The sequence below is a fragment of the Balaenoptera borealis genome (assembly GCF_965194805.1).
Source record: "Balaenoptera borealis genome assembly, chromosome: 8".
In the NCBI taxonomy this organism is placed as follows: Eukaryota; Metazoa; Chordata; class Mammalia; order Artiodactyla; family Balaenopteridae; genus Balaenoptera; species Balaenoptera borealis.
The window spans coordinates 114,879,059-114,904,835 of record NC_138865.1 but is presented as its reverse complement, the minus strand read 5'-3'; the positions used below and the strand labels follow the sequence as shown (position 1 = coordinate 114,904,835).

Sequence of the window (25,777 nt, the reverse complement as noted above, 5' to 3'; positions counted from 1 at the left end):
CCCTCCTGTAGGATGGGGCCTGCCTACCTTTCTAGGCCTGCCCTCACCCCCCACAGATCCTGGGCTCCTACATTCTCTCAGCTTAGTCTTTCCTCTCCACCAACTCCCCTCTCTCCTGGCTGACTTCTATCCATTGCTCAGGCTCAGGCTTACATGCTACTTCCTCAGGAAAGTCTGCCCTGACCACACACACCAGGCCAGGCCTCTTCTGTGTCCTCACTTCTCCCTGAGCTCCTCCTGACCTCAGGTGTATCACAGCTCTCATCACTTGGGCCACATCTACATGCCTGCCACTACAGCCCCAGTCCCAGAGCAGATGGCGTGATAAACATCTGTGAATGAAAAATGAATGAATGAAGTGCTTGGCAGACCTTGGAAGGCTGCGGTAGGCAACAGACAGAGGGGGAGGGTGGTGAGGTGGCTGGGCTGACCTGCAGGTTGTATTAATGACAATACTGCAAGGGTAGGGCCAGCGCTCAGAGGTGGGAACACAGGCTGAAGTTTGGACTTTGGCCCATCAGCGATCTGGAATCCTGGGCTGAAGGCATGCTGGAGCCGAAGCCCTGGTTTAAAAAAATAAGTCTGGCCTTGAAGCTGTAGAGGAAAACGAGCAGCTCTGGGGAAAGCCACCCATGGGCCTCTGGACACAATGAAAATGGTGTAAACACACTCTCATGTTTCAACCTGGGAATCTGGCCTGATTTTACACAGTGTTGGGTCAGGCATTGGGCCTTGGCCTTCACACACTCACTAATCAAATCTGGCCAACAACCCCAGGAGATAGGGACTGCTCTGGCCCCACTGGACAGATGGGAAAACTGAGGCTCAGAGAGGTTGAATGACCTTCCCCAAGTCACACAGGGACTCTCCATTGCTGCCTTAATTAAACTGTATCACAGCATACTCAGAGGTGGGGGATCTAGACCATCCAGACTTGCACTGTGTAATACGGTAGTCATTAGCCAACTGTGGCTATCTAAGTTTTTAATTTAAATTCAATGGAGTTTAAAATTCAGTTTCTCAGTCACACTAGTCACATTTTTAAGTGCTCAATAGCCACATGTGGCTAGTGGTTACCATATTGAACAGTGCAGAGATGGAACATTTCCATCATTGCAGAAAGTTCTATTAATAGTGCTTGTCTAGACCATGGAGGTGGACAGTTCTACAGAGACCACTCAAATCAATGCTCTTATTTAGCAGATAGTGAAAGAGAGGTCAGGGACTGGTTCAAAGTCACACAGTGAATCAATGACAGACGTAGAACTCAAAACCCGGGTTCCTGACTCCCAATCCAGTGCTCTCTCCACTGAAGTAGGTGGATTCCTATCTCTTAGCTGGGGTTTGGTAAGAGCTGCTGTGAGGCAAATAGACACCATAAACAAAGTCCAGTGACCACTGATTAAGTGGAAGTAATACTTTAACATTTATAACAGAGGTTGATATCCAAATATGTAATAAGCTACTACAAATAAATAACAAAAAGATGACAACTCAAATATTTAAAAATGGACAAAGGATACGGCCAGGCAATATACAGAAATTCAAACTGCCAAAAAAAGATGAAAAGATGCTAGTGCAAGAAATGCAAGCATGGTAGTAGAGGGTGTTTTGTTTTGTTTTGTTTTGAAACAGATTGGTAAAGATGGAGAAAGTATGGGAACGGGCACTGTCTTACACTGCTGGTGGGAGTATAAATGGGTCCAACTTTTTGGAAGGCAGTTTGGCAGCATCTCTCAACAGTAAATATGTAAATACCCTTTGACTCAGTAATCCTTGGGCTGGAACCCGGGCTGCCTGACTCCAGATCTCATGTTCTGAACCATGACTGCTCTCCACGAGTGATGGTCAGGCTTGGGTTGGAAAGGGCAGAGTTGGCTGATCAATGGGGAGACTTGTGGACTTGGCCGTGGGAGGTTTAAGCAGGACAGATCACCGTGGGTGAGTTCTTTGGAGCCTTTATCTTCATGTGTGACTGGCTCAGATATTAGCAAGGAGCCTAGCACAAATCGATACGCCCTTGGTCAGCTGCTGGGGTGGCTCAGCTGCCATTCCAGTTCTGCAAATAATTGGAGCCGAGTCACCATTGAATCAGCACTGACTGCCTGTGGCAAGCAGCGCTGGGAAAACGGCTTGACGTGGCACTCTGTGCTGGCTGTCAGGTGACTGAGAGAGCAGGCCAGCTGGGTAGCTGCCTGCCCTCAGGGTGGTTTGGGCAAGTGGCATTTTCCATCCCAATCTCGATTTCCCCTTTCTTTCTTCCTTTCATTTTCTCTTCCTTTCTTCCCTTTTTTCCTCCCACCCTCCCACCTCCTTTCCAATGAATGCCAAGTACACACCAGTTATTGTGACAGAAAACAGAAGGCCAAGCCCTCATTTCTCTGCACACAGATGGTTGGTAACTTGGGGGCACAGAGCAGGGAGTGAGCACTGTGCCTGATGTGGGGGAATGGGGTGGGAGAGGATGCTTGAGCTGAAGCCTGACACTTAGTAGGTGTCACCAGGTGGGCAAGAGGACAAGGCCAGGACCTTTGAGCAGGGCGGCTGGGGTCCGAGCAGGGCAGGCAGGGAGAGGCTGAGCAGTTGATTCCAAAGGGGACTGAATGCCTGGCTAAGAACCTTTTTTTTTTTTTTTCTCTAAGAACCTTTGACTTGCTCTCGCCTTCTGAGATGGCCCAACTCTGTCTGTGAAGTGTGTTTCTCCCAAGGCCGTTCTCACCTTTTGAGATGGACTGCATTCTGTCTATGGAATGTGTACCTCTCTAAAGAAATCCACTTCTTACCTAAAAAAAAAAAAAAAAGAAAGAAAAAAGAAAAGAAACTTTTACTTTATCCAGAGGGTGTTGGACAAGCATGGAAGGCCTTTTGTTAATAATATCCTTATAATTATATATTATTAAATCATAAAATAAATCTATCATATTACAAAAACCAAACAATATCCCAGAATATTCATTAAAATAATAAACATTTCCCCCCAAACCCTCTCCTTAGTTGAAAGCCTCTGGTAACAATTTAGTGTATCCTTCAAGATTCTCTTCTATGCACACATAAATAGATCTATTTTTCTTGACAAAAATAAGCACATCCTTTATATACTGTCTGTGATTGCTTTGCCACGATAGGGTGGACATCTCCCGCCTTGCCACACATATCTCCAGCATCCTTCTCAACAGCTGGACAGCATCTCACTGATGATGCTTCCCTTCATTCCACAAATATGTATTTATTTAACCCTATTGGGTACTGGGTATTGTCCCAGGTGCTGAGGATGGAGCAAGGCACAAAACACAGTCCTTCCCCTCAAAGACCCCCTCTTCCTACTGTCAGACATCAGGCTGCTGCCAATATTTTCGTATAATATATAATGGTGCAGGGCCATCTTGCACATGTAACTTTGTATGCATGTGTGAGTATTGCTATTGGGTAACTTACTTTAAATGGACTTGTGCATATTGAATTTTGATAGTTATTGGCAGCACCAAGGAGTTTTAAAATAGGAGGTGACAAGGTTAAGTCTACAGTCATCCATCCATCCACCCATCCATCCATCCACACATCCATCCATTCATATATACATCCATACATATGTATGGATATATGCATATGCATGATATATATGCATCCATCCCTTGGACAACCATTTATTGACTGGCTATCATGTGACAGGCCATGAACTGGATGTGGGGACACCATGGGTGAGGTGTCTGATCCTGTGAAGCTCATGCTGTAACGAGAGAGAAGAAGATAGCATCACAAGAGTTTGTCTAGGGCCAGATAAAGGTAAGGATTCTCTAAGGGTACCCCCACTTTCTCCAGCTGTGATTCTGTTCTACAGGCTGATGTCCCACGCAGTTCTTCCATTCCCCTCTACTCCTGCCTCACTCCTATTCCAATGCTTCAGCTCACTTACCTCCTGACTAGGAGAACCTGGTACCATTCAGTCAAATTCAAAATCCTGGGAATATTCAAAAAGTTCTAGTGGGTGACTATTGTCACTTCTCAACAGGTGTTCCCTCTCTCTTCCCATTGTTCTGGCTCCACCGTGCTCTGAGCCACCAGTTTCCCGTTGGAATGGCTGTAATAGCCGCCTCACCTGTCTGCCTGCCTCTGTTCTCGCCTGCTGACGATTGATCATTCTCCAAAGAAGGGAAAGAACCGGAAACAACTTTCAAACTGGAAAGAACTTTCGTAAAGGTATTTTGGACCTTGTCACCAACCTGCTTACATCCTCCCATGGTGTCCTTTTGGGCTTAGACTAAAATCTAAACTCCTCCCAGGCCCAGAGGGCCCACGTGAGCCGGCTCCCGCCTGACTCCACACCCCTCTCTCCTCCCTCCACACACTCCCCTCCAGGCACACAGAGTCCTGGAAACATGCCAGCTCCTGACTCTGCTCCCAGAGCTTCCTGTGCTTGGGGCCCCCTTCTTATGTAGGTCTGGGCTGAGATAACGCCTTGCAGAGGCCTTCCTTGATCATCTAAATCAGGACTCCCAATCTGATCATCCTCTCTCAAATTCTCCTGGGATTCCTTTTCCAGACCACTTACTTGTCTGAATTATCTTGTTAGGTACTGGTTTACCTCATATGTCCGGTCAGGACCTCAGGGAGGAAGGACAGGCTATGCTTGGGAATTTAGGGGACTGGAGAAGTAAGGAAGTGCCAGCCTGGAGCTCCCTGCTGACTAACTCGCTCAGATTCCCATGTCCCTCCAGGCCTGAGCCTTTTGCAGGCACAGCCTCTTCTGGAAAGGTTGATATTCTTTTTTTTTTTTTTTTTAATATTTATTTATTTTCTTCCTTTATTTTCTTTCTTTATTTTCTTTATTTTTTTGGCTGCATCGGGTCTTCGTTGCAGCACGCGGGGTCTTCGTTGCGGCGCGGACTTATCTCTAGTTGTGGCGTGGACTTCTCTCTAGTTGTGGTGTGCGGGTTTTTATTCTCTCTCTAGTTGTGGCAGGCGGGGTCCAGAGTGCATGGGCCCTGTAGTTTGCGGCACGTGGGTTCTAGTTGTGGAGCGTGAGCTCAGTAGTTGTGGCACCAGGGCTTAGTTGCCCCGCGGCATGTGGGATCTTAGTTTCCTGACCAGGGATCGAACCCCTGCCCCCTGCATTGGAAGGTGGATTCTTTACCCCTGGACCACCAGGGAAGTCCCAAAGGTTGATATTCTTATTCCTAATTTATAGATGAAGAAATTGTGGCTCAGAGATGGGAAAGTTTAGGGTGTCTCCTTCAAGATTCCTTCCTATGCATGCAAAACTATACCCAAAGTGTGTGTGACACAGGTGGTCGGTGTTGTGTCAGCCAGATTTCGGACCCAGTTCTGTTGGCTCCAGGGCAAGCAATCCTAGCCAGACCATACTGAACCCCCTCTCGGTTTGGAGTCCCTGAGCCTTGGTGTTTCGAACCAAGGCCATACTACCAATATGCAGCAGAACCAGGATCCTAACTCAGGTTTGTCTCACCCCAAATGCGGCATCCTGTCCTGGCACCTAGCTCTCTCCTTTAACCAGGACCCACCTGGGAAATGAGGGAAGGGAAACTTCCTGGGTTCCCAGCCCAGAGGCTCAGAGAGATAAATACCCCACCCGAGCTAAGTCTGGCAGCCAGGCCCACCCTGCTTCCTGTTGGAAAGGCCTGGGGTTACTCACGGTCACAGCTGAGAAGTCAGCCGGGCCTTGGGACATCCTTGGCTGGCTCCCTCCTCTGAAATCCCCTTCTGGGGTCAGATAGCCGCAGGCCTTTCCCCTGTGGAGCAGGTCCAGCCAGGATTAGTGAGAACCACCACCCCTACCCCAGTGTGAGCAGCACAGCTTAGCACTCTAATGCCTGTGCTCCAGGGTCAGGACCCTAATCAAGTAATTTAAACTCTCCAGGCCTCAACCTCCCTGGCTGTACATGGGGATACATAAAAGTACTGGGAGCTGCTATTATCATTCTTCTCCTATCTGGCTAACTGTGTTTTTCAAATTATGGGACAAACTGGAGAGAAGTACAGGTTGCCACCCATTTTATGGCTGGGAATCAGGAAGGAATCAGAAATCTGAGTCCTCAGATACATGTCCCAACCTAACTCATCCCCAGGTGCACTTGATTCTGTCTCTCAAATGCCTCTCGGACTCCAGTTTTCCTGCAGTGCTGTGGTTCCGCTGTCATCATCTCTGGCCTGGATCACCACAACAGGCCTCTCACCCCTGTTTCCCATCTTCTCTCTTCCACACTACCTGTAGTCAGAGCAAGCTTCTTCTAACAAAAAGCAAATCTGTCTGGGTCACTCTCCCGCTCAAAACGTGTGCGTAGCTCCCCTCCTTCCTCTATCTACAAGACTCTGCAAGATCCAGCCATTACAGGCCTTCCAGCCATACCTCCCGCCTCCTGCATCTCTCAAAGAGCCACAGTGCAGGAGCATGGAGGTACTCACAGCTTTCTGTGGGCATTGCACTCTCTGGCCGCCAGGCCTCTTGAGGCTCCCTCTGCCTGGACCCTGCCTGACTCAGGGTATGCATCCTGCCAGTGGCTTGGATAACTTTGTGAGGCATTCTCTCTGAGTCCCCCTCCCCTCCACCCCTGCCTCCACTGAGCTCCCTGTTAAGTCCCCCATTACAGTCCTCATCCACCAGATTTGTCTCTGCCTGTGTCCCTGTCTGCTTCTCCACCTGATCTTGAGCTTGGCGAGGTTGGAGATGGCAGGCCCACCAGTCTCACTCCTAAATCCGAGCCTGGCTCAGGGGCACCTAAACATTTGGGGACTGAATCAATGAACTGCAATATGTTGAAAGCCTGGGAAGTAAAAAGCTCCTGAATTGGTCTCTGTGTCCAGGGCAGTTAATGCAGTCAGGGAGACCAGCCATAACTAGGTAAGAAGCTAATCAACAACAAAAGGCTTTGATAGAAGCTTGGAAAGGGAGAAGCTGGTTCTATCACAGGTTGTGTGATGAACTGCTTTAACTCAAGCCCTGGCGAAGCCTTTACAGGCACTTCCCTCCTCAGTGCTGAGAAATAGAGATTCGAAGCCAAACACCTGCATGGTCTAGTTCCGGCCACCTCTCTTGGGTGTGTTTTCTGAAAAATGGGACTCGCTACCTTCCGGGCCTGATCTAGTCGTCAACGAACTCAAATCTGGGAGGACACTGGAGGGCCACTTCAGCCATAGTGCTCATATTGTTTCTTCTCGTCATTGTTTCTCCTTTTCTTTTGCTCGCGCCCTCCGCCTTGCCGGCCTGCCGGCCCCGGCTTTCCGCCCCGCGACCTCCCACTGCCTCCCCAGGGCCCCTAGCCTTTTCCCTCCGCTCCGCCCCGACCGAGGAGGCGGGCCCAGATGGGCGACGCACCAATCCGAACGCCTCAAGCTGCCTCGGCCTCCCGAGAGTCCCGCCCCACGCCGCCGTCCGCCAATCGAGCTCCGCGCCCGCCCCGCCGGGCCGCCCAATCGTGGGCGGGCTGAGCCCCTGGCGCCCCGCCCCTCCCGCGCTCAGCGGCGGCTCCGCGGGCGGCCGCGCTGGGCCTCGGCTTTCTCCGAGCTGGGCCGCGCAGCGTCTGGCGGGCGGTGGCGTCGGGATCGCAGGCGGCGGCGCTGCTGCTTGCGGGGGTGCTGGCCAGAGGCGGCGGGTGAGGCGGGTGAGGTGGGCGCCACCGGCAGGCCGGAAGGGCGCCTCAGCTCCGCCGGAGCCCGCGGAGCGGGACCCAAGACCGAGGAGGAGGCGGCTCTCCTGCTGCCTGGAGCCCGGCCCGGTGCCCGCCGGGAGGGGGCAGTGGCTGGACGTTCCCAGCCCGGAGAGGCCCCCAGAGCTCCCGGCCGCCCCCTGGGGGTGCCCTCAGCCTCCCCGGACTTACCTGCGCGGCTGCCTGGCACCCAGGAGCGGGAGCGTGGGCACGGCGTGGGCGCCTACCCCCGGCCGCCAGCGGGGCGGGGGCGGGGCCGCCCTCGGCCTCACCGGGCCGCCCATCGCCCTCAGTCTCACCGGTCCGCCCGCTGCGCCCAGTCGCGCGGCGTGAGCTCCCTAGGGACCGCGGCTCGGGATGCTGTCCGCCAGCGCTGCCGCTCGCGCGCCGCCCGCCACCCCTTCCCTTGACTCCTGGGCCATGCCCCAGTGTTTACATGCCGGTGAAGCCCCCGGCCACTCCGAACCCCTCCAAGCCCCAGCTCCCCGAGGGTGAAGCCAACCGGCCTGCGAACTGGACTGATAGTTCAGACCAGGGCCCTCCGGACTCAGATCCCCATCCGCTCTGCCGCCTCAGCCACCATCTGGGCGGGATCCGGCTCTGGTGTTTTGAGGAGGGGGTGTGGTGTAGGGAAAGGAATCCTGGGGATTTCTGGCTCCCCCCCTTTTTTTGGCCTTCGGGGCTTCAGACTCAGGGAACTCGCTCATGGCTTTTTTGATGAAGAAGAAGAAATTCAAATTCCAAACCACTTTCACCCTGGAGGAGCTGACTGCGGTCCCCTTCGTGAACGGGGTCCTCTTCTGCAAGGTCCGGCTGCTGGATGGCGGGGATTTTGTCAGCTTGTCGTCAAGGTAGGAGCTGTGGCAGGCCTGCCTGCAGGGAAGGGGGATAATGAGCCAGATCTAGCCACTTGGCGAGTGTGGAAGTGCCTCTTGGGGTCCAGAGAGTCCTGGAGATTATGTGTGTCTGGGGCAGGTTTGCACAAGGCAGGACTGAGTGATCTGGGAGGTCTGGGCCTGAGGAAGCTGGCAGGGTGCTGGGCACCCATCTGCAGGTGACCAGCCAGATACCTGGGGGTCTGTTGTTTCAGCCCCCTTGTGGGGCCTTGCACACACAGCCCACAGTAGGCCCATTCTGCAGACTAGTATGAAGAGCCCAGCGGGGTTTGGGCTCGAAGGGCTGAGAAGGGGAGGAGTGTTCCAGGGCATCTTGCACCCAGCTGGCCGCTCGGGCTGTCATATGATTTAGAGCCCGGGCCAGCCACAGGTTCCCTGGCACTCCCTGGCTCCTGGGAAGGTCCAGCCCCAGGCACTCCTGGTCTGGCTGGAGGGTGGTGGCTGGATTTTGGCCTGCCCAGCCCCCTCTGAGTCACTGCCCTCTTCTGGCTGGAGCTGGGCTGCTTTGCATTGCAAATGCCCTTGTCAAGGAGGCTGCTGCCCTCTCTGAAAGAAAGAGGCTCGGTCAAGTTTAGTTTTTGTGTTCTTCCCCATCCTGCAGGTCCAGCTGCCCGGCTCATTGCTGAGGGCGGCTGAGTTCCCAAGCTGCGCCCACTGCCTGGGCCCATCTGGGGTCACATAGTCCTGGAGTGTGACAGATGGGAGTTTGAGTCCTAGCTCGGCCACTTTGTGGGCCCAATACAGGTCTCTCTGTCAGAGTTGTGAAGAAGTTTCAGCAGAGAGAATGCGGTGCAGGGCCTGGCCCAGTGCCTGTGACCCACTGGCTCCCTTCCTTGGTCTGTCCCTTTGCTCCTCAGGCCTCCTTGTGGGCCCAGTTAGCTGGAGCTGCCTCACAGTTCTGAGATGGGGTGCCTGTTACGGATGGAGAAACTGAGGCCCAGAAAGAGGGAGTAAGTGGCTTGCCAGGGACCTCGAAGGAGGCAGTTGTCAACTGAACTTGGCCTGTTTGGAGACCTGTTGGATGAATCTGGTGGTCGAATGTTCTGCTGGGAGGAGGGAGAGGAGGCATACAGCCTAACCCAGATTTAGGAATCTCCAGTGTGGGACAGGGTGGGGTGCCTTTTCTGTGCACTTGGGTCCGCTCAGGCTGGGAGCTGCTTATCTGAGGAATTCAGACGAGGGCTGCCCTTTGCTGTGGGGGTGGGAGGCTGTCCTCGTTGCCTGGGAAGCCTGTGATCCCGTGGCCACCCACAGAGTAGCCCAGCCTTTCTGGGAAAGGGCTGTGGTGCTCAGAGCTAGGGCCTGGGGTCAGCCAGTGAGTGGCCGGGTGACCTAGGGCAAGTTACCTAAACTCTCTGATTCCAAGAACCAGCAATTATTGGTGCTTTGCTCCCTGTTTCACTAGCACCTCTCACTTAACCTGTTGACTATGCCATGGAGCAGAGTGGAGGTTGGGGGAGGCCTGTAGTATTGTTATTCCCATTTTATAGAGGTGGCTCAGAGGCTCAAAGAGGGATTGATTTCTCTGCGTTAATACAGCAGAGCCCAGATTCAAACTCAGGATGCGCTTTTAGCCTGTTCTGCCTTTGAGCCTTAGTTTCTTCTTCTGTGAAATGGGAGAAGTCATACCCACCCCTAGAGTTGTGATGGGGAATGGGTACTGTATATACCATGTCTGGCCAGGCAGATTGTTGCAGCAACTGTTGTTACTATGGTAGAGGGGCCCAGGCCCCAGCCCCTCCTAGGTCTTGGGGGGACCAGGTGGAGCCAGCAGAGGGCCTACATCTGACCTGAGGGCTGGGGACAGGGTCTTGGATCCTACTGAGGAATTAGTATTCAGCCCCAGGCTGAGGTCTCAGCTGGCTTCCCAGGCCCTGGGGCCACTGTCACCCTACCTGTCAGCATTTCAATTGCCCTAAACCTGCCCCCTCATCCGGGAAAGTCTGGAAAGTTCCAGGTCTCAGCCCACAGTATCTGGATTTCACCTCTCTCTCCCCTTCTTCCCTCTTGGCAAGGGGCCATGGATTCCCTGAACCCGGCTGAGCCTGCCTAAACAGGCTTTCCCAGCCCTCATCCTGGATGAAACCTGAGTGGCATGAGGAGGGAAGAGCTGACATTGAACCCCACACAACTGGGCACTTAGTGGGCTCTGGGTACCTGTTTGCTGCTGGGCATGTGTGGCTGGAGGGAACAGACACGTTGGGACCTGAGGCTGCTTTGGAGCTGCTTTGGCTTTTGCCCAGGAGATGGGGGTTCCTGGGTTCCTACCCTTCCACTCCCATCCCACACACCCTGGTCTGCAGCCTGGGAGCCCCTCTTCACAGCCCACCTCTCCAGAGGGCCAAGGCCCTATTGTTTTCGAGGTGGGGTAGGGTCAGGGGTGACGAGACCTGCTTAGTTTATTAGCACACTGTCCGTAACCCCAGAGACCCCTGACATGTCCCAGGATGTGGGGGTGGTGGCAGCATGGGTGGTGTCTGAGCAAAGCAGGCCCGAGGCTCCACTCCTGCAGCAGCCACCCTCCTAGCTAGAGTGTTTCCCTGTGTGTTGGGTGCCATGGCAACAGCTGGGTACACAGCTCCAGCCTGACCCAATTTGAGCAGGTAGAACAGGTGGTACATTGCACTGTTCCCCAGCCTCATCTTTCTGAGGCCTCCTTATGAACCGTAATCCTCACAGCTACCATGTTCAGTGCTACGTGCCAGGTGCCGTGCTGAGTGTTTTTGCACATGCTGTGTCTGTTCATCCTCTCGGCCATCCGGAGAGGTCACCTGGCTAGAAATGCAATTGGGAAAATAACCATTTTATCATTAGGGTTTAAGCTGCCTTTGACTGTGCATTATTAGATGCCAGGGACCTGCTGAGCACCTCGAATGCATGATCAGCTGAGTCCTTGAACCACCCCGTGAGCTGATGAGGAAATTGGGGTCAAGAGACCTAAAGTGATGGACCCGTGTCACTCAGCGAGGGAGTGGCAGAGCTGTGATTTAAATGTGGGCAGGTCCGGCTCCAAGGCCCTGCCTTGCCTTGGTGGCAGAGGGCTTGAAGTAGCTACAGCCTCATGTCATGTCCTCAGACTTTTGAAGGAGGTTCTTTTTAGTGGGTTGGGTGGTACAGGGAAATCCAGATTTGGATCATTTCAAGGCACTGGGCTAGATCCTGTGAGATCTGAGGAAAAGGGGCCTTGGGGCCACAGGTGGGGGTGGGGCTGAAGTCCACTGCTGTGGACTTGGTGCCAGGCACGGGCTGGCACTGGGGCACAATGGGCATTTGCCAACATCTCTGCCTAGAGGCCTTCCAGCAGACGCATCCAAATGGCATCTGGGAGGCTTTCCTAGGGGTCCCAGGAGGGATGCGTCCCAGCCAAGTCTGGTGAGTCGGGAAGCAGTGGACCAGGCTGTGGTCTCCCTAGGGCAGGCTGGGCACAGGCTTCCAGCCTTGAGCCAATCTGTCTTTCAGGCAGGAGGAATCCCAAACATCCTGAGAGGTCTCTGTGCCGAGCTGGCACTGGTCCTGTGGCCTGCCCCATGCACGTGGCTGGTGGTGGGAGGGAGCGAGAGGGAGGCGTTGATTTACCTAACAGCAAGTCCTCTCTGGAGGAGACAGGCAGGGTGAGCCTCCTAGGCCAATGGATGGGGAAACTGAGGCTGGGGACAGAGAAGTCACTTGTTCAGGGTCACTTCATAGGAGGAGCTAATGGCACAGCCGGATGGGCTCTGGTTGGCCCTGACTTCTGTCCCCTCTGCGGTATCCCTCTTTGCACGAAGGGGCAGGCTGGGTCAGAAAGAGAAGAGGGGCCCCTCCGATGGCTCTTCCTGCTCTGCACTTGGGTGCCAGGCTGTCTAAGAAGCAGACTGTGTGACTTGGGCAGGCTCCCACCCGTCCTTTCTTTTTGGCAACTTTGAATTCTCAACTATCTCTTCGGTGGGGTTTTTATTTGGGCATCCTTTTGAAAGAGGGCATGCCTGCTCACAATACAGGTACTGACTTCTCTCTGTGGGCCTGGCCTTGAGCAGGCCAGGACGGGAGACCTCCGAGGGATGTTTGGGATTTGTGGGGGGCATGAAGAAGACCTTGGACAGGTCAGCTCTGCAGCTGGAGGCCCTGTGCCCGGGCTTGGGGAGGCCAGGTCTTTTTGCACACACACACCACAGGCTTGGCTGGGCCTCTGCTTCCCCGAGGCCCTCTCCCTCCCTCCTTGGAAAAGGCTGCAGCTGCCACTTGAATCTGCTGCCCTGCGAGGCCTGCTCTCATGCACATCTTAATGTGGAGGGAGGGTCATGTGGAGATGGACACACAGTTCTGTCTCTTGGGCCCAAGGGTGCAGGGATGTGGAGGTGCAGTGGGACCCTAAGGCAGGCAGGACATCCACTTCCCTTCACAGATCAGGAGCTCTGGAGACCGAGTCGGGAGGGGGGAGGAGCAGGAGGGGGAGGAGGCTGGCAGGCACAGGTCCCTTTTCCACATTTACCGAGCACCCTCTTGGTCCTGGGCTTTCAGAGGTGACCGGGACCAGACAGCCTTGCTCCCATGGAGCTCCCCATGGGGTGGGGGCAGTATGCCTGCGGGCATCACAGAGGAAGGGCTTCCCTGAGGAAGTGACCCTTCATGGGAGCCTTGTGGGCCGAAGGGAAAGCCCTCCCTATCACAGTGATGTGCCCCATCCTGAAAGCATAAGCTCCGTGAGTTTGGGAAGAGGTCATGCAGAGGTCCCCAGCTGGAAGGCACTTGGTCAGTGATCTAGGCAAGGGGCTGGCATGGTTGGGGAATGGAGAGGGGTGGCACGGGGCTGGCTGCAGTAAATGAAGATGGGGGTAGCTGGGCTGGACAGTTCCTGGCTTTGGGGGTCCAGCCGAGGGGCAGGGGGGCAGTGTGCCTGGATGCTGGCTCTTGGCTGCCAGGTGGAGAAGATGCCAGGGTGCCTGACCGGTACTCAGTAAGGGAAGTTGGAGTTGTGGCCTGGCTGGGCCGTGGCAGGCAGAGGGAGAAGAGTGGGCACACTGGAGAGAAGGTGGGCGGGTAGAGCCGGCAGGTGGGTTTCCTTGTCCTCAAGTTCCTGGCACCACACCCAGCACTTAGTAGGTGCTGGAAGATGGAAGTTCAGAGAGTGCACGGTGGCCAAATGCGGCTGGGGTTTTGTTGCCCTATACAGTGCTCTAAGAGTTTCTGACAGCATAAACAAAAATCTTTTAAATCAGAAGATCGAGCAACGGTGTCACGTGGCAGCATCTGGCCCGAGGGGCTTTGCGCTACCTCCTCCGTGGGCTGCCTGCTCTGGGCTCCTGCTGACCCCCTGCATGCCCTTGAATCCCTGACGGTGGTCTGCCTCCCTCATTTACTCGGGCCAGCCTGGTCCCCGGGGCCCTTGTGGAAGGCCTTCCGTGCACAAGCTGGGGCCTGAGGAGGCGGGTGCTTGTGGAGAGATGTCTTGCTGGCAGGCTGCAGAGACCACCCATGGCAGCCAGGCTGTGGCACCAGGCCAGCTGCGGGCTCCCTTGGGGTCAGCCTGTGCGTGGCCTTGGTGTCTGCTCCTTGAGCCCAGCCTTTGCCGCCAGCTGGCCACACCATTGGCAGGTGCCACCCTGGCGGCGCCTGCCACCTGCCTGCCAGCCTGGCTGTGGCAGAGCCCTGACCCGAGGTGATCTGGCCCTGTGGAGCCAGGGCTGTTCCCCGAGGCCTGTTCCTCACTTTGATCTCTGTTCTGGGAGCTACTCTGGCCAGGGGTTCTTAGTAGCAACCACACCGTGTGTCGGAGGGCCCCGAGTGCCTTTGAACTCTGCTTGTTCACTACCTGGAAGTCCTGACTTGCATTCACGAAGCCCTGCCTGGACCTCATGATAGCTGCTAGCATGTCTGCTCACGGGCCTCGCGAGCCTGGGGACTCAGTATGTGGAGTCTGGTGACTGCTGTGTGGTGACCTTGCGGTCACTTGCCCGCTGCTGGGAGGAGCAGTATAGCACCCATGGCAACCAATATAGATTTATCCTCATCTCATCAGACAGCCACGGAAAGGTTTGAGCAGGGGAGAGACATCAGATTTGCTTAGAACGAGACCTGGAACTAATTTGGGGCGAGGGCTGTCTCTCTTCATTATCCACTTGGCCTGGCAAGTGCTTTGGGTTCTGGGGCTACCAGACCTGCCCCCAGGGCCTCAGATGTGCTCTGTGACCTGAGGTCTATCACCCTTGGGCCTTCTGGCTCTCCACGAGGTCACACTGTGCCGTTGGTGGCCTTGGTGAGGCCTGAAGCTGCCCAGCCTGTGCCTGGCCTTGGTGTCTGCTTAGGACTGTCGTTGCAAACCCTCGGTCTCTGCTGTGAGCTTCTTTTGGTGGCCTGGGCTTGGAATGGCTCTCAAATGCAGGCCTGGAACCACCCACCCCCCCATCTGCCCAGATGTCAACTGGGAGTGGCCAGCCCGCAGTTGGGAGGAAGGAGCCCCGATGGAGGACGTGCCGCCTGTTTGTTCAGGCTGATGGCTTGCCCTGCACAGGCCTGGGGAGGACATTCCTGTCCTCTGCCTCTTGTCGCCTGTTTGACCTTGGGCAAGGGACTCAGTCTCTAAGCCTCAGGGGCTGCTGGTGTCTGCCTCGCAGTGTTCTTGGGAGGACCAAGTGAGATAATGCCTGTCAAACGTCCAGCTCGGCCGCCCATCCTTCCACCCCTGGCTGAGTCAAGGTGGTGGGCTGGATGGCGCACCTCAGTTGCCCTTCTGTGGCAGCTGGAACTTCCCTGTGGGCCAGGACTGACTGGGGTGCTGTCTCTGTCTCATGATTCTAGGGGTGCTGTGGGGAGAGGCTACTTCCGGAGGGATGGGAAGCAGGTGAGGAGCACACCTAGTGTCTAAGGAGCTGGGCCTCACGCTGGAGCTCAGGGTCCCCAGTGGGGCCTGTGCACTTTCTTGCCTCTGTTGGCTTGAACCTGCCCTGTCTTGGGGTGCTTGGCTCCGAGCCAGTGAGAGCTGGAGTGCTCCCGGGGTGGGGCGGGACTAGGGTGTAGGGGGCTTCTGCCTGCAGGAAGGGGCCCTCTGCACAGCCAGTTCTGGGACCCACTCTGGCAAGCAGAAGACCGCCCCCCACGTGAGGCAGAGGGCAGACTCTGCTGGGGGACGGGGGAGCAGGGGAGAAAGCCAGGGGCCCTCGGTGGGTGGCAGGCCCCTGGTGCTCCCTGACTTTTACCACACCTGACTTTTCTAGTTGTTTGCTTCTGCAGTTGCCTTGTCCTCAAGCTCCCTGCCCCCGCTTCTTCACCTTGCTGAATTCCTGCTCAGCCCGAGAGCCACCTCCTCTGGGAGGCCTTCCCTGGCCTCTTTTGGCCTTGTACACCCCTGTGGGCCATGCGTCTTAGCTCCTGCCCCAGACCGTGGGCAGGAGTGGCCTTTGTTGCATCTTACTCCTGGGGCTTCCTGCCGAGGGTTGGCGCTGGCACAGGGCTGGAACTTTTCTCCCTTGGCCCTGAACCAGTGTGGGCGCTGATGGTGCTGGACCAAGTGCCAGTCACCGCCAGCTGCTTGGGCCCAGTCCCTCCCCACCCTGGTGCGGGAGGTATCAGCGCGTGTCAGGAGCAGCCCTCGCCTGCATACCATGCAGCTGGGCACTGCCTTGGGCTCAGAGGCTGCGATTGAGAGGCAGCTGGCCGCACCGATGGGTTGTGTCGCGTGGCCCCTGTGTGTGGAGTGGGGATGCTCCTGGGGGATGGGGAGGCGGCGGAGGCTGGTGCCTGCCCCGGGAGGCACCTCGGCAGCTACTCACTGGCTCTGTGACCGTGGCCAACAGCCTTGTCCTCTCAGCCTGGGCTTGCTCCTCCATCAAGTGGGGTGCGGGTGCCCATGTGGGGGCGGGAGGGCTCCCTAGATCAGGGCGACCTGCTCACACAGGGCCCGGCACCCGGCAGCTGAAACCAGACTAAACGTGCTGGGGAGGGCGCTGGGGAAGGCAGAAGTCTGCGCCCTTTTTGCACGCAAGGCGCCCTTACTTCCCACCACTTCCTCTGCGCGAGTGCTGGACTCTCTGCAGACACACAGAGGCAGCACACCTGCGGCTCCCTGACCCCCAGGGACAAGTTCCTGAGCACCTTCTGTGTGTGGGGCCCCCGTGCAGCTTCCCGGGGTTCCAGCCCCGCCCCGCAGTGCCCCGCCCCGCAGTGCCCCGCCCAGGAATGGATGCTGGGCTCCGTCCCAGGGACAGTGGGTGAGTAGGTTGGGGTGGAGGGGAGAGAAGAGCAGCACAGGGCAGAGGGAGGCAAGGGCAAGAGTGCTGAGCAGGGAAGAGCTAGTGGCCTGGGGGCTCGGAGTCGGGGGAGGCCACGGGGAGGGGCTTGGACTTCTCTGACCAGGGACCCACAAAGGGGTGTGAATCAGAGTCAGAGTTGTAGTTTAGAACCCCCGAGGGCAGCCATGGGGTTGACCACTTGGGACTCCACATTGTAGGAGGGGAGGCAGCTGTCAGCTGAGAGGAGCGGTTTCCCACCTCTGTCATCATGGAATGATTAAAAACAAAACTCGAGCCTGCTGCGCAGCAGCCGGTGCTACTCACAACAAGGACAGTGTCGCAAACAACCTCGAGGGAAGGAAGCCAGACACAAGAGCATGCTGTGCGGTGCCGTTTATATAAAGTTCAAAAGCATTCTGATTAAAAAAACCCATCCTGATACGAGTCAGGATGATGTTGTCTTTATTGGGGTGGCGGTCATGTCTGGAGGGGACTTCTGGGACCTGTAAAGTCCTGCTTCTAGGAGGCTGGTTACACAGGACTGCTCTGAGAGCCAGCCAGCTGTGCACTGACGTGTGCACGTGTCTGTGTGAGAAAGGCCTTGAGACACCCACACCTTTGATCGTGCTGGGCACCTGAGACCCTGGAGGAGGTCCTCAGGTCTTTCCAGACTCTTTCTGGCAGGGCAGCCTGAACCATCCCTACCCAATAAGCATCACTTATGAGCCTTAACTCAGCAGTTGCCAGCAGTCTTCTCTGGCTGGGGATTTTCCTCTGCCTCTTGCAAACCCTGGCAGGGGCTGCTGGGTGTGGGGCTTGGCGGTTCAGAAGGAGGGCGGGCTCCCAAGGCTGCCAGACCACCGGATCTCTCTGAGCCTCACTTTCCTCTTCTGTGAAATGGGGTGATAAGCTCCTTCTTGGTGCTTGGATTAAGTGGATTACCACTCCCCTGCCCCAACGCCCCCGTTAGGTGCCCAGCATAGCCCCTGGCACAGAGTAAGTGCTCAGGAAAGGCTGGCAGTGGTTGGTATTAATGCAGGGCAATCATTGGAGAGGATCCAGGGGTGGGAGCAGGAAGGAAAGGTTCACCTTCCTCCTGCTCTCCCCTTAATTGTTTCTCTTCTCTCTTCCTATGTTTCACCCATTCAGCAAACATTTGTGATTAGAGCCAGGCTGCTGCCCTGGCCCTGCACTGGGCACTGGGTCCAGCATTGGCTGAGACAGCCATGGCCCCTGACCTTGGGCCCATGAGCCAGGGGAGACCATTAGACACATCAGCTCTCCAAGCAGTGCTGAGCACGGTGGGGGAGGGGCGGCATCAGCCACTCCTGCCTGCTCTGGCCCTGACCGCTGTCTATGGGGATGGGCCTTTGACTGGGTACTCTCCCTGAATGCGAGAGAAGTCCTGACCCAGGGCTCCAGCACCTCCTAAGGGTTTTCTGTCGGCTAAAGAGGAATCACATGGACCTGGGTGAGAATGGCCATGCCCCTTTTGGATGCAGACAAGACCAAGGCCCAGGTTTGTTTCCCAGTGTCCCACTCAGGCCTGGCTCGTAGTAAGTGCTCAGTTAATGTGTGTGGACTAAGTGAATGACAGGGGCAGCGATTAGCCCAAGATCAGTCCATGAGTCTGCAGGAGAATCAGCTGTCTGGGGAGGAGGTGGAGATTGGTGAGTCTGGGCCTCCTGGTCCCACCTGACCCCGAGCCCTTTGTCTTGTGGTTGGAATCTCAGAGAGCTGCTGAGGATGGCCAGCAAAGCAGGTCTTAGTCTGTGCTGGTTTTGTGAGGAGACGTGACTCTGGCTGAGTGGTCCCTGATTATTCCTCGGTCACCTCAGAAGTCCAAGGAGCCGTGGGGAATGCGGTGTGGAGCAGTGGGAACACCTGGGGGCAGATCCAGAGATGGTGATGACCTCTGACCCCTCAGTGACTACAGAGAGCTGGAGAACATGACCTGACCACAGCTGGAGGCCCCTTTCCTGGAGGTGGAAATATCAGTGGAAGAAGGTCTAGGGTGGCCCTTATTGGGAGCAGCGCTGTGAATATCACTAATTTAGTCATCAGAGACTTACTGAGCACCTCCCATGTACCAGGTGCCATCCTTAGGACATGGGAAGCAGCAGTGAGTGAAACAAAGGCCCTGCCTCCAGGACCCCTGCGCTCTGGGACATGGAAGCCTCCTTCCGTTTTCACCATTAATAAGACCCATGTCCAGAAGAGGAAGTAATTTGTCTGCAATCGTTGTGGGGAGGGTGCTTTCAGGAAAGGCTATGGGGTTGGGTAGGGGCTCAGAGGACAGGGACATCCCTGTGACTCACTTGAGTCCAGCTATTCAAGGAACTGGGCTCTGGGGATGGGGATACCTCCCTCCCGTTTCTTCCCTTCCTTGGGTGATTCAAACACCACCCAGGCGTGAGTCAGCCAGGAGCGGCCTGAGCATGCCTGGGCTACCTGCCCGTCCACCTCCCAGGACGTCCCAGCCAGGTTCAAGGTCTGGGGAAATGTCCTGATCCATGGTCCTGGGGTGGGGAAGTGGGGCCTCCATCAGGGCCCTGGCTTCCTGTTGGACCATCTGTCTCAGAGTTACTTTCGATGGTAGCGGCCATATCCCCCTTTCAGTGTGAGTGTCCTCTGGGTATGTGCCAGGCCCTGTTCTCTCATTAGGCCTTTTAGCAAACCCGTGAGACAGGGTAGGGCAGTGACTGAGGCCCAGAGAGGTCGTGTCCAGTGAGTGGCAGATCCTGGCCTTGGTCCCCAGCCTATCTGCCTCCTGTACCCTTGTCTTGTGAGTGAGTGGTCCCGCTGGGGATCTCAGGGGCTCAGGAAGGGAAACTCCCTGTGCACAGCCAACCCCACAGCTCCGTGTTTTACAGTCGTGGGTTCTGGAACGGAGGAGGGAACATTGCTACTATAGCCTAGCTGCGGCTCCTTGCTTTGAATTTCGAGAGCCTGGGCCCAGTTTAAGATTCTGAGGTCAGACAGCTATGGGTTCAGATCAGATCACGGCCTTCTCCAAGCCAGACCTGGGGTCGGTGGCTTCTCTGCTCTGAATCTCAGTTTCCCTGCCTGTGACGTGGGGATGATGGTAGCTACCTCCCAGGCTTGGGGTGTGGACTCCAGGAGGTCAGGCAGGGAGAGCTCTCAGTTCAGTGCCCAGTAAGTAGGAAATGCCCAGGAGGCAGGAAGCTGACATTATGGACTTTTATAGGAACATTTCCCCACTCTCCCTTCGACCCTGGATTGACCAGGCTTGGTCCCCAACACCAGCAGGTCTTGACGAGTTTGGTCCAGTGCCCTGCCCCACTGACCGTACACTTTGACCTCATGACCACCCCTCCTTTAGGATAAGACTGGTCTCAAGGCCGCCTCTTCCCTGGTATTGAGACTTGTGAAGGGTCAGCCCACAAAGCGCAGGGACATTGACGGCTGCTGCTGTCCCCTGAGAACAGCTTTTCTATCTTAGAGCATCTTCCCAGCGGTCCTGCAGGGCAGTGGGGGGGGGGTGCTCCTGAGGTAGGGCTTGGAGGTGCAGTTCACCCCTCACCTCTTGAGTGACCTGCGGACTCCCTGAGTGTCCATTTGCTCATCTGTGAAGTGGGTGCTGATCGTGTCTGCAGAGGGTACATGCTTGAGCAGCACCTGGCACACAGAAGGGTACCTGGGAAACAGGAGCCAGGCTGGGCCACATTTGGTGATGGGGGCACCTTCACCCAGGTGCCTGGGTTTGGACCAGCACTTGGTCAAAGCCAGCAGTTTACTTTGGATTCCTTTCAATGGCCTGCTCTCCTCTTGGGCTGTGCATCAGTTGAGAATAGCATGCCCACACATTCACCTGGGTGATAGGGAAGCTCGAGCTGCCTGCAGAGCCTGCCTCTGGGTCCAGGCACCTCTGCGAAGGCAGAACCAGGGAGGCAGCGTGCCTGTGTCTGTAAAATGGGGAAGCCAGCATCTGCCCACTTTGGGTTTTTTGATGCGGTTCCAGGTTACCGGGCTGGTGAGTAGCAGGAGTAGAACCCAGGTGCCTCTGACTCCGGAGTCCTTACTCCTAATACTGATGCCTCTCCACCAAGCCTGAGTGGCTTGACTTCTAGGAACTTCTTGCTGCCTCATCGTGTCACAGGAGGAGGGGCTGGCTGTGTCAGAACTGCAACAAGCTGCTTCCCCTGCATGCAGCCCTGAGTTCCTGGCAGGAGCCAGACGCTGCTGGGCGGCCACGTCGGCCACGTCACTGGAATGGAGGCTCTACCGCCCTGCAGCCCCTGGACAGATGCCTTGCCTGGTCCCCAGGGTGGGCCCCTCCCCAGGCGGCTGTACTCTCTTCTCTCAGGCGGCTGTACTCTCTTCTCTTCAGGGAAGCACAGGCAGATGTTGTCGATTTAAATTGTTTCCTTATTAGACTCTCGCCTTTCCTGGACGAGACCCAGCCTGGGCTGGGTTTCATCAGCCGGGAACCTTGATTGCATCACTGTGACTGCTCGCTCTTCCAGAACCCCGGCCAAGGACCAAGGTCGGGGAGATCACGGAGTGGGTGTGGCTGAGGAGGTGCAGGCTGGACGTTGTGACTGCCGGCCCAGCGGGGAGGGATTCATGCGATGGGGCCTTGCTCTGGTTATCTCTCATCCTGGGGGCAGAAGGGGAGGAATCCGGGGACCAGCCCTTTCAGGAACACAGGAGGGCAGTGGGGCTGGGAGCCCCTGGGGTCCCACTCAGTTCTCATGGATATGCCCTCGCTTAGCCAGGTGCCCAGCTCCTGCCTCAGAATCACCTGGGAGCTGGTTTAAAAAGTCCAGTCCAAGGCCTGCAGCAGTGGTTCTCAACCAGGGGAGACTTTGCCCCCGGACAGTTGGCAATATCTGGAGACATTTTTGGTTGTCACAGCTGGAGTTGTGCTACTGGCCAGATGCTGCCAAACATCCTGTGATGCACAGGACACCCCCCCAAAAAGCAGAACGGCTTAAAATGTCAGTAGTGCTGAGGTTGAGAAACCCTGCCATAACAGAGTCTAGTTCTGGCAGGGCCTGGGAATCTTCATTTGTGACAAGCCAAGGAATTTTCAGTGTTGACTTGAGTCTGAGAAGCTCTGTCCTCCCAGGCCTCACCACCCCCATCCGTAGATAGTGGCCACAGTTGAGCTGCCCCCTGCCAGGCAGGCTCTGTGCTGGGTATACGGTGGTGACCAGACGGATGTGCAGACGAGTACTTGCAGCCAGGCTGCTGGGGAGGTGAGGGACTGAGGGTGGGTCAGGCTGGAGCCCTTCCATGGCTCCCCACTGATACCCCGGTTTCCCTTCTCTCAACTTCCTGCTCTGAGACCACTGCTGGCTGTGCCTTCACTCCGACTCCGGGGAGGGGCCCCAGATGGCCCCTGTCTATGAGGACCCTGCGGGCCGTGGGCAACCTGTGGCCAGGAGGTGGCTCCCATGGAATTGACCCCTCATCATCTGCGTGATGGAGACTGGGGGGTGCTAACGCTCTGAGATCTTGCTGCATTTCCTGGGCAGTGAGGCTGGTCTGGGCCAGGTGCTAGGGATGTGGCAGTGAGCCACCCTCGGGGAAACACGGAACCCGGACTCTGGGGTGGCCTTTTGCTGGGAGTCCCAAACTTCCCCATCTGAGAGGCCGAGGATGGTGGCTCACTTCAACCTGGTCTGCTGCCCTTCACAGCCTTTGAGGCATCTTGAGTTGTTGGGGCCCTGGGAAGAAGCATTCCCTCCTCCCAGGTATCCACTTACCTTCCTGCTTCTGAAGGGAACCAACATGGGGAAGAGGTGAAGGCATGGCCTTGGGTCAGCATACAACCCTATTTTTCTGTCCAACCTTGCTTGGGCTTGTTCTGCCCTTCTCTGGACCTCAGTTTCTTCATCTGTAAAATGGGAATGATAATGGCACATACCTCCTAGGCTTGTGGTAGTTGCTCATGTATATAAAACACATGTTCTGTAGAACAAGCTCAATGAACAGGACTGAGTTTTACTGTTGATTAATTAAAGATGAACCTGGGAGGCAGGAGCGAGTGTTCTAGAGCGAGGGTCCCGCTCTGTGCAGCTCTGTCTTGAGCTCTGGGGAGGCAGTGGTGGCAGATAGGTGCCATCTGTGTGGGGCCCCGATGGTGGCCAGCTGCCTTTCTTGGTCACTGACACATGGTAGGGCAGGTGCTAGAAAGATGTGGCTACACACCCATCGTGCCGGTAGAATTCTCTGCATCGCCTCTCTGGGTGAGCAGTGGAGAAAGGAGCTGGACACGGCACCGCAGGGTCATGCGACAGCCCCACGCGGTGGGCAGTGTCACCCTTTCACAGATGAAGTCCAGGCTCCCGGTGGTGGGCCTCCGGGTCACTCATGCAGCCCTACCCTCACCTGCCTGATTATCCCCTTCCCCCCGGCCTTCTCTCGCCTCTTCCTGAGAGCCACCTCCTTCCTTCTGGGTCTTCCTGGGCTCTTCCCACCACCTGGACCATCTCCCCACGTCTTCGCCCAGCCAACCGCAGCCTAGAGGTCCCAGCTATGGCGTCACTGCCCCGACCAAGTCAGGCCCCCAGTCTGTTCCGCTTCCTCGCAGCCCCTTCCACTTCCTTGGAGGCTGGCGGCAGTTGTCAGTTGCTTTTTGTGTGAGTCTGTCTCCCCACTCAGCCGGGGGCTCCTGAGGAGGTCTGCTCCCGTTGTGTCCCCACACCCACGTGGGCCCGGCACCGAGCCGGCGTCCACAGTGAGGCTTTGTGGATGCATCATAGAGGCCCTGGTCGGGATCTGGGGCCAGGGGAGCTCCGAGGGAGACACCAGCCTGGTAGGATGCTCTGCTCTATTTCAGGACAACCCAGAAAGAGCCGAATTCTGCCAGCGGGCTGTGGTGGGTGGAGAGGGCTCGCCCTGACTCTCTGGGATTTGGACATCTAATTGTGTATCTTAAATCTAAAAACAAAACTCCCCTGAAAACCCAGTCTCTGTAATTACCTATCCCTGGCAGCATGGAGCTGGGGACTCAAGCCCTGAAACCCCAGGCTAGGGAGGCCATCTTCATCTCTTACCAAGGGCCGCCCGGTCCTGCCGGGAGGGTGAGTGTGGGCTCAGGCCTTGAATCAGGCAGATGGGCATTCAAATCCCTTTGCTTTTGACCAGCTCTTCTAACCTCACACCCTTTTCTCATTTTTCAATTTCAAGTTCAATTACAGAAACAATTCTTGGACAGACACGAAGACAGTGGCCCTGCGGTTCCTCACCCCACCTTAGCCAGACCGGCTCCGAGCTCCCTCCTTCCTTCAGCCATTGTCTCCTCCTGCCCCTTTGCAGGTGGAACAAGCCACTCGGCTTGGGAGCCCGGAGTCCAGGGCTCTGGACTGTGTCCTCTTTTGCTTGGTGCCATCATCTTTACATTTCAGTTCTCAGCACATCTTCAGCCACGTTAGCGGGGCAAGCGGGGGTTGGGGTGGGGGGGCGGATGCACAGTCCTGTGTGTTCTTAATGAGCATCTTCTTTATGATTTTTCGTCATAGATGCTCATTTGTCGTAAGTTTTTCACGCTCTTCCTCTTTCTGGCTCACTGCACCTGGGGAGTTGGGAAATGTATGCAGAGATCCACGTTTCCCACACAGGCCCTGTCCCTGCCCCCGGGGCCACAGTCCGTCGAGGTCATGGCTGGTGTCAAGCGGTGCTCAACTTTCAGGATCCTGGTCACCCTTCAGGGCTCTTGGCAGCGCTGCAGTGGGCCTTTGCTGTTCCTGGGGTGGCTTTTTGGCCTCTAGCCTCCTCGTGCCTTCTTTTTTTTTATTTTTTTAGTAAATTTATTTACTTATATTTATTTTTGGCTGCTTTGGGTCTTTGTTGCTGCGCGCGGGCTTTCTCTAGTTGCGGCGAGCGGGGGCTACTCTTTGTTGCGGTGCGCGGGCTTCTCATTGCGGTGGCTTCTTTTGTTGCGGAGCACGGGCTCTAGGCGCGCGGACTTCGGTAGTTGTGGCGCACGGGCTCAGTAGTTGTGGCTCGCGAGCTCTAGAGCGCAGGCTCAGTAGTCATGGTGCACGGGCTTAGTTGCTCTGCGGCATGTGGGATCTTCCCAGACCAGGGCTCGAACCCGTGTCCCCTGCATTGGCAGGTGGATTCTTAACCACTGCGCCACCAGGGAAGCCCCTCCTCGTGCCTTCTTAAACATGTCAGGCACATTCCCACCTCAGGGCCTTTGCACTGACTGTTCCTCATGCCTGGACTGCTCTTCCCCCAGGCGTCTGTGTGGGTCACTCTCTCACCCCCTTCAGCTGTTTGCTCAGATGTCACCTTCCCATTAACACCTTCCCTGGTCATCTTTCCCTCAGGCGCCCCCAACCCAGACACTGCCTGCCTCCTTCCCTGTTCCTTTTTCCTCCACAGCACTTACCACCATCTGTGTGGTTTTGCCTTATTTTGTCTGTCTCCTTCCTGCTGCCAGACTATAAGCCCCTTGAAGGCAGTAATTTCTGTTTTGTTCACTGTTTATGTCCCTAGGGCCTTCAGCAGTACCTGGCACCTAATAAGTGCTTAGTAAGAGGTTTTTGAATGAATCAAGCCCCTGAGATTCCCTCAAACCTGGCCTGGCAAGCTCCCACCTGGGGCTCATGGTCCCCTGCTTGGCATCTTAATTCCTGTCTTTTTTTTTTAAATGAATGCCCCCTCACCCCCACCCCTGAGCCTGTGCTCATCTTTCATCTCCCCCCATTATCCCTGCCCTGTGCCTGAGAAGCCATACCACCTGACTGAGGGTGCCCAGCTCCCTCTCTCCAGAGGGCCCTGGAGGCGGCTGCGGGGCTGAGTCCTGGCTGTGCCATCTCTGGCTCTGGACACAGATGGGCCTGGAGTCAAGACCGGGCTCTGCTCCTCACCACTCTGTAACTGTGGGTGAGTTTCTCAGCCTTTCTGAGCCTCATTTTCCTCATCTGTAAAGTGGGCCACGATAACACCCAACTTGCAGCGTTCAAGAGTTCCAGGCAGCACACAGTAGGCCCACAGGGAATGGCCACTGCTGGGGTGTTTGTTTTTATCCTTGCTG

At 56.0% G+C, this 25,777-nt stretch overlaps 1 protein-coding gene and 1 long non-coding RNA gene across 4 annotated transcripts in view; one reads left to right on the top strand and one right to left on the bottom strand.

The window, feature by feature from the left end:
• Positions 1-1,402: 1,402 nt before the first annotated feature.
• LOC309634033 lies at positions 1,403-5,640 on the bottom strand. Of its 2 annotated transcripts, XR_014247825.1 has the most exons (3): positions 4,097-5,638; positions 2,720-2,783; positions 1,403-2,059 (listed from the first exon to the last, which is right to left on the bottom strand). It is a non-coding gene; the product is annotated as an uncharacterized lncRNA (long non-coding RNA). The 2 variants fall into 2 exon arrangements; XR_014247824.1 differs by having other exon boundaries at positions 1,403-2,783; positions 4,097-5,640.
• Positions 5,641-8,179: 2,539 nt separating this feature from the next.
• Positions 8,180-25,777, top strand: part of EEIG1 (estrogen-induced osteoclastogenesis regulator 1) — a 35,916-nt gene continuing 18,318 nt past the window's right edge. Inside the window, exons 1-2 of one of the 2 annotated variants that reach the window (XM_082403523.1) lie at positions 8,180-8,512; positions 20,885-21,052. In XM_082403523.1, coding sequence (XP_082259649.1) covers positions 8,367-8,512; positions 20,885-21,052 — 314 coding nt within the window. In that variant the 5' untranslated portion in view covers positions 8,180-8,366. The remainder of the gene's footprint in view (positions 8,513-20,884; positions 21,053-25,777) is intronic. The other variant, XM_082403522.1, reaches the window with a different exon arrangement.